The sequence below is a fragment of the Varanus komodoensis genome, unplaced genomic scaffold, assembly GCF_004798865.1.
Source record: "Varanus komodoensis strain SLA01 unplaced genomic scaffold, ASM479886v1 scaffold16, whole genome shotgun sequence".
In the NCBI taxonomy this organism is placed as follows: domain Eukaryota; kingdom Metazoa; phylum Chordata; class Lepidosauria; order Squamata; family Varanidae; genus Varanus; species Varanus komodoensis.
In genome coordinates, this window is record NW_025335468.1 from 10,438,647 (window position 1) to 10,451,246 (window position 12,600).

The following is a 12,600-nucleotide window of genomic DNA, read 5'->3' on the forward strand; positions in this document are numbered from 1 at the left end:
AGAATAGTAGAGTTGGAAGGGGCCATGAAGACCATCAAGTCCAACCCCTGCTGTTGCAGGACACTCAAGTCACACCATCCCACTCAGATGGCTGCCCAGTTTCTTTTCAAATGTCTCTAGTATGGGAGAGCCCAGCACCTCTCTAGGCAACTGGTTCCACTGTACGCTGGAGACCAAGATGAAGCCTTGGAGCAATGATATGGGGTCATCCCATTGGGAGTTTCCCCTGTCCTCACTTGCACATGTCACTCTAGTGGATCATGGGCAAAAAGACCCATGAGTTTATTGCTAACGGCCCACTAAGTTTTACTCAACAATGTGGATCAAGGATATTAAAGGTGCCACAGGAGTGCCAATTCCTGTGGCAACATAGAAACTGATTATGTGACAAGAATCCACTATTCCATCTACAGAAAACATAAGGACTGAGATGAACAAGCAGCACAGCCTTGAGCTGAAGGAGCTGAAGGAAAAGAAGATAAGAACTAGGAGATCCTGAACAGTTTCACATGGACTGGCAATTCCTGGTTTAATCCAGGAATTGGTGATATCTGGTGGGAGCAAGCAAGTGTTCTGCCTCCTACATGGTTATTGTGAGATCAGAACCCAGAAACACTGGATATCCAAGGGGTTAAACAAGCTAGAGTTAACCGAGCAACAAATGATAGCTTCAGAGCAGGTGGTTTAACAAGTGCAGAGGAGGCAATGTCTTGTTGCTGCTCAACCCTGGAAACCTATTTTAAATTCAAAAGTAGCAGTAGTCAGATGCTCAGCAAAAACAGTTTTGTGGGAAACAAAAGAGTGTTTTGTTGAGGAGTTGTCAATGATAGCACCAGGCCTCTTTGAGAGGCCTTTCCTGTTTTGGGTGTCACAACTGTAAAGGCTTCTCTCCTAGTGCTCACCCACTGTACAATCCAGAGCATGAGGGCCGGGAAAAAGTGTCTCAGGAGTGGGATGATGAAGTAGGAAGGCAGGGTCATATTGGGAAAGAGGATGCCATTCGCAAGTTCTTTGAATTGAGCCTGGAAACAAATTGGAAACGAATGTAATTGGAAAAGGATCAGTGGACTACTATCCAATCTACCTGTTCCCTGTACCCTAGCAATTACATTCCTAACCTGCTTTGGGAAGAAAGGTTTACACCTTCCTCTCCCAGGATTTCCCCCCAAAACTACGGTGGGGGATTAATGAAGAAGAATAGCCTGCTCTGGTTTCAGGAAGGAAGAAGGGAGGCTGATCCGCTTTTCTTGGAGCACAGTGGTTTCAGCCGTCACACTAGAGGGAAAATAAGACAAGCATAGCAACACAGTACACCATTCACAGAGTATCTTGTTTGGTTCTGGAATACATGCTTTACTCTGTTTTAGTACTGTAGAATAACTTTCCCCAGATATCTGTATGTCTGTCTAACATTTATGTTTTGCTCAGAAATGTACAGAGTATTGGCCAGAAGAGCAAGTTACCTATGAAGGCATTGAAATCACCGTTAACAGAGTCATACAAGCAGATGATTACCGGTTAAGGCTTATTACACTAAAGGTGAGCTCACTCAGAGGAATGTGGAACAGCAGGAAAACTCTTATTCAGGCTTGCTCACGGGCAGTCAAGTTGCCCATTTGTATCCAGCCTACGCAACACAGCTGAAATATCACTTTTCATTATAGCATGGATGATGTCTCTATCTGGTTTCCAATCAGGTAAGCAGCACCATAATGGAAGCAGTCAGGCAATTTTGATAGAGTATGTGCAATCCGAAGACTTTCCAGCCACTTGTAAAATGAATGTCACATCCAGTGGAAGAACTGTGTGAGTCATTCCACACAAGTGCCTACTGGTCATTTATTTACAACTCAGTTGCTCAGTGAACTTTTCAAATCTTCCTTGGCCAGCTATTAAGAATCATCCTAAAGGCACCAGCTTGAGAGTGACAGTAATGTTTGTGTGATGCCGTGCAAATCTCTATAGGTTCTCATATTCTTTCAGGTTACACACAACAGGTCAGTTGTGTGTTAAATAAGCTTCTGTTTGATAACTCTCTGTAGCAAGTGTGCGATGTGGCTGGGCCTGGTAAGCCAGTTGGTGCTGTCGTACAGAAACCAAGCTGCAGAAGATGTGAATGCCACCGTTGTAGATAAAATTATTGGCATCTGGAAAAATGTTCTTTTCCGCACACTGATCCACACGCACAGCATCACTTCTTTAGGTTTCAGTGGGGCAACTCTTCCAAAAAGACGAATCATTATATGTCTTTGCCTAAAATTACTTCTCTAAGTGATTTGAATATGAAAATTACAGAAATTAGTTACGGTATCATCTGCTAGTGCCATGGCTATCCCTTCTCTTGTACAAAAGCAGAATATTTCAGCACTTAGACATATTAATGTGATTCACTGCTTGTAGAATAGTTTTTTTAAGTGTATGTTTCTCAGCAACCAGAATCTAGAGTGATTTATGATAATGTTCTGAGATTTTGAGGAGGTTCTAAAACAAGATGTAATTATTTTTGTCTTTTCAAAGTTCACTGTAAGCATTTAAGTTTGATTATAAACTTCATCCAAAAAGCCCATTAAGCCATTAAACTTCTACCACTCATTAAATCTTGTTTCCTTCCTCTGTAACCCAATATTTGCTGAGCCTATGATAAGCAAACATTTAGGTGGCCTCTAACGATTTCAAAAAATGTTTGAATACAATCGTGTTTATACAGAAAGTGAAAAGTGATGATAAAACCATTTCAGTTGTGGTACGTTTTTTTCTGAATACCATGTATCACTGTCTGGTGCTGTGCCTTGTCACATTGGCAACGAGGTGTACAGGATGAGGGCCTCCCATGCTTACCAGTTTGTGGGCATGCTCTGTGCTGGGGTGCCAGCAAAGTTTCCTTTTAGCACCATGATGCTGCAGAGAGCCCTAGCCCAGCTGAAATCAAGATGCTGCCTTACTCTTCTAGCAAAGACCCTCTGAAGGACAGAGTGATTGCATCTGTGGAATCCTGCATTCAGACTTCGTAAATCAGTAAATCTTCCCCACATCCTAAGCACTTTCTGCTGCACACCACTGTGTGATCTATAGCAGCCTTCCCCAACCTCATGCCCTCCAGATATTTTGGACTGCAACTCCCATTAGCCCTCCACTGGCATGGCCAGTTGTCAGGAATTCTGGGACTTGTAGGTCCAGACATCTCAAGGGAAGATTGAGTTACAGGTTTGATAGGGTATTACATATGCATGGTTCAGTTTCTCTCTGGGTTTTGTTAAATTAAATTTGTTCAGGGAAAATAGTGTAGTACTATGTATTTTCTTAATTCAGTTCCCACTCCTAGAATCCAAAAGCACTAATAGTCTTGACAATTTAAAGGTTAACTTGTAAACGTCTGCCTGTAAGTGCTGCCTATCTCCAGGCCTTCCAGTGATGTTTCATTTGATGGTGATTGTTAAACATGCCGTTAACTTGCCCAATCAGTCACTAGAAAGGGGAAGCCAGTGTTCCAGTGACCTGCAGCTCCATCAAGCGCCAGATTAAGCAACTGTAAAATAAAGCATGCACAATTAATAAGTATGTCTGCAAACTGAGCAGCAGATTTGTTGATTCAGGAGGATTTTTTAAAAAAGAAAGTAAGCCTTATGCCTTCTGCTTTCACAGAGGGTGACATGTGGTATATGCAATTAGAAATAGCTATCTGTCTATCAGGATATAAATACAATTTCTGTCAGTCTATGTGGCCAAATACAATCGTGTTTTGAACACAGCTCTTCAGTTAGCTGAACAACAGCACGAAGACACGACTGTTGAAATGTTTGAAGTGGCCGTGGCAACAATGCAGTCTCATGCGTGATGGCTTTGTAGACCAGTCCAACAGCTTCCCCCCACCAGGGCAGAATCGGTGCTACTGTGCCAACTGTTTTCCTTATTTGCTTATATACTGCTCTTCACAAAAAAGACCACAGTGGTTTAGACATTTTTAAAAAATGGCATTTCATTTAAACTGGACAAACGGAGAAAAAAATCAGCATGGCAGCATCATTGTGAATTATCAGGACATGTAAGAGTCGGCTCCAGTTTCCGAAAGCCTACAAAAAGAGAGAGGTTTTTACCCATTGGAACAAAAGAAGGGCTGTGGAGCAGGGACATCATTAGACAAGTGCTGGAAAGGCTCGTATGGAAGGAGAGCTTCCCTGGGACAAGGGACCAAGCCTTTAAAGGCAAGAACAGCCCCATTGAATTGGCCTGGACTGAACAGCGTCTGCCACTGCCAGATTCAGTGAAACACCGTCATTCAGCCTAAGACGACCAGGATGGCCTTTTCGGACACGTGGCCTCTTGGCCTGCCCTCTTGCACAGTCCCTGCTGCCCCACACTGCCCCACTGCAGTGGAAAGCAAGCTTTCCTAAGGCTCTGCTTCTGGATTTGGGTGGTGCACAGCCATTTTTGTCACTGCTCTACAGCTGAATGTGGTAGCACAGAAGCAGGAGTGCTGCCGATGGGGAGTGCCTCATGGGCACAGAGTGCACCCCAACCCCACAAAGTGCCTCACCCCCTTTAAAAATATTTGCATAGAGCCAGCGCAAGTAGCATTTTAAAATAAGCAGCCTTGTTATCATCTCGGTGTCTGCCTAGCAATGCGGCACTTTCTCACCTGCCCGTCGTTAGTGTCGTAGCTGTCCCGGTGCATATGATTGAAGTCAACAATTTCTCCGCAGAAGGGCCAGGGTGGCTTTGATTTCAAAGAGCTGCTAACGTACGAGATGAAGATAGTCTTCAGTACATACAGAATGTTAGGACCGCAAAAGATACAAAGACACTTTTTGTCCAGTTTTTAGCATCTCAGCATGATCTTCTGCACCCATATAATGGTAGCTGTTGACAGTTGGCTCAGTCAGTCACCATCACTGTGGACTGCTACAGATGGGGCCAGAGTTGTCAGGCTGGCTGCTTCTCTGGATGATGCATAAAGCTCACAAATAAATCCCACTTGACTTCGGTTAGTGAGCCATGCTGCACAGCCCAAGGGAAGATTTTAAAAATCTGAGTCATCAGGATGTCTCACTTTTGGAAAATACATCTGTCCAAACAAGATTATAGTGGCAAACTAGGACTGCCTCTCAGGATTCCATTTAGTTATTTTATTTATTATTTATTTATTAAAACATTTTTATGCCGCCCCATACGCCGAAGCCTCGGGCAGCTTACAACATTAAGTTAAAAAATATACAAACATTAAATTATAACATTAAATTAAAATGTTTGTAGAATACAAACATTAAGTTAAAATGTAAAAAATAACAATATAAAATATAAAATAAGTCGCCCTGGCCAGATAAAATCCAATAATATTAACAATTAAAATGCCGCTTAAATAAAAAGGTCTTCGCCTGGCGCCGAAAAACAAATAACGACGGCGCCAGGCGGACCTCTCTGGGGAGCACATTCCATAACTTAGGCGCCACTGCAGAGAAAGCCCTCGTCCGAGTACCCACCCTCCTGATTTCTTTCACGGAGGGTTCCCGGAGAAGGGCCTCTCCCACAGATCTCAAGGGGCAGGCGGGCATATATGGATGTAAGCGCTCCTTCAGGTAACCAGGACCCAAGCCGTTTAGGGCTTTATAGGTCATCACCAACACCTTGAATTGGGCCCGGACTTCAATGGGAAGCCAGTGAAGCTGACGGAGGACTGGAGTCATGTGAACATAACGCCCAGTCCCCGTCAGCAGCCTGGCAGCTCTGTTTTGCACCAATTGAAGTATCTGGACCGTCCTCAAGGGTAGCCCCATGTAGAGCGCATTACAGAAGTCAAGACAGGAAGTCACCAGCGCGTGTGTCACTGTCGCCAGGCAGTCGTACTCCAGGTAGGGGCGCAGCTGATTAATCAGCCGAAGCTGAAGGAAAGCGCTCCTCGCCACTGCTGTCACCTGAGCTTCCAATGAAAGCTCTGGGTCGAGGAGCACTCCCAAGCTGCGGAACTTGTCCCTAAGAGGGAGTGCAACCCCATTCAGGACTAGGTTCAATTCACCCTCTCCGAAGCCTGATCCGCCAACCAACAGGACCTCCGTCTTGTCTGGATTGAGCTTCAGTTTATTGGCCCTCATCCAGCCCATTACCTCGGCCAGGCACCAGTTCAGCACAGCCTCTGCCTCACCTGGATTGGTGGAAAACGAGAGGTAGAGCTGGGTATCATCAGCGTTTTACAAGGGACCTTTTCAATTAGGTTTTTCTACTCAGGTACTTCCTAAATCTGTTTGACTATTCCAAGTCTCATCATCCCCAGTCAGCATGGTCAATTGTGGCCCAACATATCTGGAAGGTTCCAGGTTGAAGATGGCTGTCAGTTCAGGAAATGGATTGATGCAATTGCTCCACATAACCTTTAATTCTCTTTCTGAATGTCTCACAGAAGGGTGAAGAAGTAAGAACTCTGAAGCATTACTGGTACACATCTTGGCCAGACCAGAAGACCCCTGATCAAGCACCAGCCTTGTTGCAACTGGTTCAAGATGTAGAAGAGGCCATGCAGTGTGCCAAAGAAAAGAATGCTCCAATCATTGTCCACTGCAGGTAGATTAATTCTAGTTAGATAGAAAAATGTCATAGAACTCCCAGCATTCCCCAGCCAGTATGGCTAGCTGGGGAATGCTGGGAGCTGTAGGAATCCCCCCTCTATCTTAACATACATAGAGTTGCATGCTAAGGGAGAAGGGAAGCAAAGGGAAAGCTTTGGTTTTGCCATTTCCCATTAACATTGTATTGAAGGAACCTTCCTTCACAAAGCTGATGCTGAGTTCGCTAATTTTTTTTTTTAATAACAGCTGCCATCACATTACCTGCTTTGCCGGACTTTTAACTATTCTGCTATCAATTTACCTCTGCTAAGCTAACGAGGGAGCGCATGCTGTTTCTAGTCTGACACTTCAGTCCCCCACTGGGACTTCATGGGGAAACATAATATCAGTACTTGCACCTTGGATTATTCTGAAGGTGGGATGTCGCTCTCCTGTTACTCCTCCTATCCCACATCTGCCACGCAGATGGAACAGGAGTCAGTGTGAGGTTCTTAATAACACATGCAATGTGACATACAGTCATTCCTAATTTCACTCATGCGCCCATTCATACTTTTACAGGGCAGGCAGTCTTGCCCTGTCACCATTCTTAAGGTGAAGCTGTGGTGACATCTCCATTCTAATAAGTTGTAGACAATATATGAAAAAATGTGCACATCCTTAAGCCTGAGTTTCACAACCCACCTCCCCTTCTTAGGTTAAAACTATGCAACTTGGGCTTTCTCACGTGCTTTCACGTTCTGTATGGAGTCCTCATTTCACATGTGGCAATAGGCACATCCGTGGGATTTGGATCACTGCTCAATAAAGTGCATGGGCGCAGTCAGCCTTCCCCCGCTTCAAGTGGTTGTTCTGCCTTGGAATGATGCAAGTTCTCATCCAACACATCTGGAGGGCACCAGGTTAGGGAAGACTAAATCATGGTCCCTAGGAAAGTAGCTAGCTATATTAAATGAGCTGGGTGACTTGGCCCTTCTGCCATCCATGTATCTGAAAAGAACCCCTCCCCACAAAAAATAAATCGTAATCTGAAAGGTTCACATATTTAGGGCAGCTGAGCATATTTCTCAGAGAAAAGCTTTGCACTCGGGCTTCCATAGATATATGGTTTGTCTACAATAGGAAATGGTAGGGTAGGAAAAAATCATTTAATTTAAATATCTACAAATATAATAAGTGCTGTTAACTGTTCTTGAAAAGTGAGCAAAAGTGAGCAAAGAGGACATTGCAGTAATATATTATAAATCCAGACCAAAGATAATTTAGGGTGTTCTCATCCAATCAGCTGAGGCTCTTAAAAGCAACAGATATAAGCTATGCCTTTGTGGTGTAGGAGCAATGAACATGTACATATACTATGAACAGACAGCAAAATTACCAAAATAATTAGCAGGACTGGCTACTTAATTTGATACATGACTATTGTAACAAGCTCCCAATTTTCTCCTCTTTCTCTCCCTTCCACACAAACCCCAGCTTTGGTAGGCATGAAGGATCATTTCCTTTTTAAAGTTAACATCATTTTCAGTAAAACTGCAACTCTTCAAGACTAATGGACATTCATGTGATGTCATTGCAAAAGAATAAGTCATTTTGAAACTTAATAGATGTGTCCCTTGTACAATCAACCTGTGTGTGATAGGAGAAAAGGAAACATGCAATTGAGGACTTATTCTCCTGAAGGATATACCACAAACAAGAATGTGATGTATTATATCAAAGCACAGTGTAGTGTTAGTATGCCAAATTTCTTAATATTATTTCTCAACTGCATTTGTTGGGTATAAGACAACCAGTTTTTTAAAATGTTCTCTGAATTCACTATTTCTTCAGTGCAGTTCCTATGCTCATTTAAATTTACAGAATGCTATTTTATCCAGACCTTTAAATTTCCAGTTCAGATTATTCTCCCCATTCTCTCTCCTAGTGTCCCATTCCAGCTATTCAAAGATGCACCGTAAAGGTAACAGTTTAAATAAGGAAAAGATGCCAGGAAATGCACACAGCAATGGAGCTTAAAATAACTGCTCCATGATAAAACATGCAGGAGGTTTGTGAGCTTGCTTTTCAGTCTTTTTAAAGATAATATCTGGAATCCATAACCTGTTGCCACTTAGAGTTGACTCTGCTCCATAGCTGAAAATGAAACTAAAGGGCAATATATCTGTAGTGTTATGGGCCAAGGAACCTCTTAAAAAGAATTAAGTGATATATCCTGTACACATCCGTAGGTTTGAGTGAAATGGCTGTGCACAAATAGCATCTATTTTTCCTTAGGGCATAGCTGCTAGGCAAAAGTATTTAAGTGAGCAGGAATGGAAACTTACTCAAGCAGCTACCAGCAGTGCCTGAGACCGGCAAAATGTGGATCGCTCTAGGACCTCAGAGTGCTTGTTAGTTGCTGCTTCAGTTATTTAAAGTGACATGTTGACATATCAGGCTTGACAGAAGCCGCATGGCTCACCTAACATCTGTCTAGCATTGTACTATGTAGCATTTTCCTCCAGTCTAAGTGATAATCTTTTATTAAAAATAAATATTTTTGAGCTGTTCTTTAGAGCATTTTATACCTATGTTTTTCCTTTTTTCCTGTAAATGAGAACTGCATATTCTGAAAACACCAGCTTATTTAAACTGCCTTTTCACACATCATATTGTATACCAATCCACTTTCTGAGATACCTATGACTACACTAAGGGGCAGTGCCTTCATAAAGTGTCACTTCTGTTAATTATTATTACACCTTTATCCAGTTTCTTACTTATTCTGAAATGAATGCTAAATTACATGTGTGTGTGCATACATTGTTCAGTGGCTTAGGGCCAAATTTTAAAAAAAGAATTTATTTTCTACTCAGCTAAATACAAACTGTTACATAAAAGGAGAGACAGTGTACTATAGTGGTTATAGTGCTGGGTTAGGATTAAGGAGACCCACGTGCAAAACTTTACTCAGTTATGAAGCTCACTAGTTCTCCATGAGAAACCAACCTTTCTTATGGGGAGTTAGAACCATAATTATGGAGAAAAGACCATGTACAGCACTCTGAGCACCTTAGAGGAAGGTAAAGCACACATATAATAAAATAAAGGACAAATATAGAAACTGTGCTCAGTTTGTGTCCATAACAGTCTCTGAACATGTTACCCACCAAGCTGAGTAATCCAAGCAAATAAGCTAAACTGTATTTAGTAGTTCTTGTCCCACAGAATAGTCTACATATTCTTGGTTTCCATTTTTCCAAGGAGGCAGGATAGCTTATCTGGGTTTATCCCACTTTATCTTCACAGAAATCCTGCAATGTTGGTTAAACAGAGAGAGAGAGTGAATCCCCAATACCAGACAGCGCACAGGTTCAGAACAATCCACCCTGTGCAGAAAGCCATGCCATGTGGCTTGTTTGCCCCAGGCCCACAATGTACCCAGCAGATGATCGGGCACAGTGTGTCTCTGGAGTTCTGTCCCCCGTTCCTCCTCCTTGGCCCTCCTGCAGGTATCCCAGGGAATATTGCCAGAGTGCTGAGGTTCTCCCCCACCCCTCCCTGCCTGGTGTGGGGCTGGAGAACATGGAAGCACCCATCACTCCAGCCTGCCAATGAGTAGGCTGAAGCAATGTGTTTCTCCTGCCACCCTAGCCAGCCGAAAGGGCAAACCATGGCAGCGGCCAGCAGTGGGGTTAAGCTTCCACACTGCTGCCTCCAGCAGGCAGCTGCATCAGGGAAGGTCTCGGGGGGGGGGGGGGGTTGCTCAGGAAGAGGACGCAGCAGAACATGCTATGGAAAGGGACAGGTGCATTCTGCCACTGTCCTCTGGTACCCAGCAGAACAGGCTTCATTTCCCCTTTGCTTGAGCGGTTGCACAGCAAGCAACGGAGAGGGAGGACCTGGTGGGCACTGTGCAGTGATGCCTCAGGCCCCACAATGGTTGAGAACAGGGAGACATATTCTGCGGGGTTTCCTCCTCCTGGGAGGAGGCCTGGCAGAATGTGCCTTATTTGGACAAGGCAAGCCCCAGGGTAGCTACAAAGCAGCAAGGGGCTGGGAATGACTTTGAAGCTATAAAGAAGCCACCCCACTGGGGTGTTTCTGGACAACACCCTTAGCCACCATGACTGAGCATGTGGCTGAGTGAGAATTGGAAATTCGTATCTCCCCTGTCCAAGCCTACCACATGACCCATTGCAGCAACTCACACATGATTAGATCAGAACCATAAATGCTTTCTTTGACGTAAGTCTATACTGATTGATCAGTTGTTCTTATATTCCACCCTTCCTCCTAATCAAAGCTCCAGGTGGCTCCCAACAATACTTAAAATTGGATGGTTATAAATATATCATCAAATGCCAAAATTTGTAGCAACAGTTAACAGATCCCTTTCCAGCAATGCGGCCACCCAGGACCTGGTAAAACAGAAATGTTGCCGGGTTGTGTTGAAAGTTGCCTCCGAGTGGGAGGATGGACTGGCAGGCAGGAGAGAGTTCCATGAGTGAAGGGAGGGGCAGCCAGCAGGGCCTCCCTGCTGCAGGGAAGGGCAGTGGATGGGATACTTCAGGAGGAGTGTTCCCTCGGGCATCTGACAATACAGGAAAACACCCCATCCCATCGTTCACTCTTATTTGCTCCCGAGATTCACACTGGCAACATGGTGCTAAACCAGATGGCTAACCTGCTTCTCATAGTTCTGCTGCACTGACACAAGTATGCATATTTTGTCAACATAAGAGCATAAAAAGCCATGCTGGATCAGACCAGTGGTCTGTCCAGTCCAGCCATGAACACTTCAGGAATTATGTGATTCTTGTGCAAAGTACTCAGCCCCAGAGTCACATAGGTGGGAGCAAAACTCCGCTTGAACTCACTTCCTGTGGGATGCCCGTGCGAACACTTGGTTCAAGGTGGACTTAGGGCAGAGAGAATGTAGACTGGAGCCCAGGGAGCCAAGGTGACGAAATCTGACAGGCTCCCAACCCCAAACCAGATTCTTCACACATCCGTAACCAGCACTATTTCCCTTGGCAGTGACTTATAATAGTTTAAGAAGTATCTGTTCTGAATCTCCCATCAGTCAGTTTCATGGGCTGACCCTATGTCCAGGTATTTATTATGAGAGAGAGAGAAATGTCATAGCAGTTTCTCCACACCATGTATAATTAAAAATAATTTCAAAGGAAGTCGGGTTGTTTTGTTGGCTGTACACATTTGGTAATGTTAATTCGGTTTACTAAAGAAATGTTGTTGTGCTTTCTGGAGATTTCTCCGTCACTTTCTGTTGTTCTCTCTGGCCAGTGCAGGGATTGGGAGGACCGGATGCTTTATTGCCACCAGCATTTGTTGCAAACAGTGGAAGAATGAGGGTGTCGTTGACATACTCAAAACAACTTGCCAGCTACGGCTAGACAGGTAAAAGAACTTGTTCTTCTCGAGAGAAACTTCTGTGATTCACATTTGATCACATCCGTCTTAAAAATGCTCCTGTTTTTATTCTGTTGCTGTTGTTAGTTAAAACAGTAATAAAAATGAACAAACAGGTACATTAACAACAAAAATTTAGATAGTTCTGAGAAAGAAATGAAGTATAACATAAGATAAATACAAGACCACATACTTTGACAAAGATGAACATTTAATTAAGTCCAGAATTAATTACATTTGTTGTTGTCTGTTAACTCATACATAAAATATTTCAAAAATACTGATTTGCTGAGTTACAACTTAACATTTCAGTCATCTGTGAGAAAACTGAAAGAAATTAGTGGGATTTATTTCAGAGTTAGGACGTGATCCAATGTGTGTTAGAGAGAAAAGAGTCCTAGAATTCTGGGTCAGGTGTCTAAACATGCAAAGGACTCTGCCCTGAGTACAACAGTTCTGGCTGGGGAATGCAGGAAGGACAGTGCTAAGTGTGTGTATGTATGTATGTATGTATGTATATTCAGACTTTGAATATACTGAGTAATCATGCAGGAGGAGCCTTTTTGCTTTAAAAAGACATGTTTATGTAGACATAATTCAGATCTTGCAAGGATATTCATTTCCATAC

General features: G+C 43.4%; 1 protein-coding gene across 1 annotated transcript in view; it reads left to right on the forward strand.

The window, feature by feature from the left end:
• Positions 1-12,600, forward strand: part of PTPN5 (protein tyrosine phosphatase non-receptor type 5) — a 37,788-nt gene that overhangs the window by 18,717 nt on the left and 6,471 nt on the right. Inside the window, exons 9-11 of the mRNA XM_044425844.1 lie at positions 1,429-1,539; positions 6,392-6,552; positions 11,847-11,960. Of these exons, the coding sequence (XP_044281779.1) occupies positions 1,429-1,539; positions 6,392-6,552; positions 11,847-11,960 (386 nt within the window). The remainder of the gene's footprint in view (positions 1-1,428; positions 1,540-6,391; positions 6,553-11,846; positions 11,961-12,600) is intronic.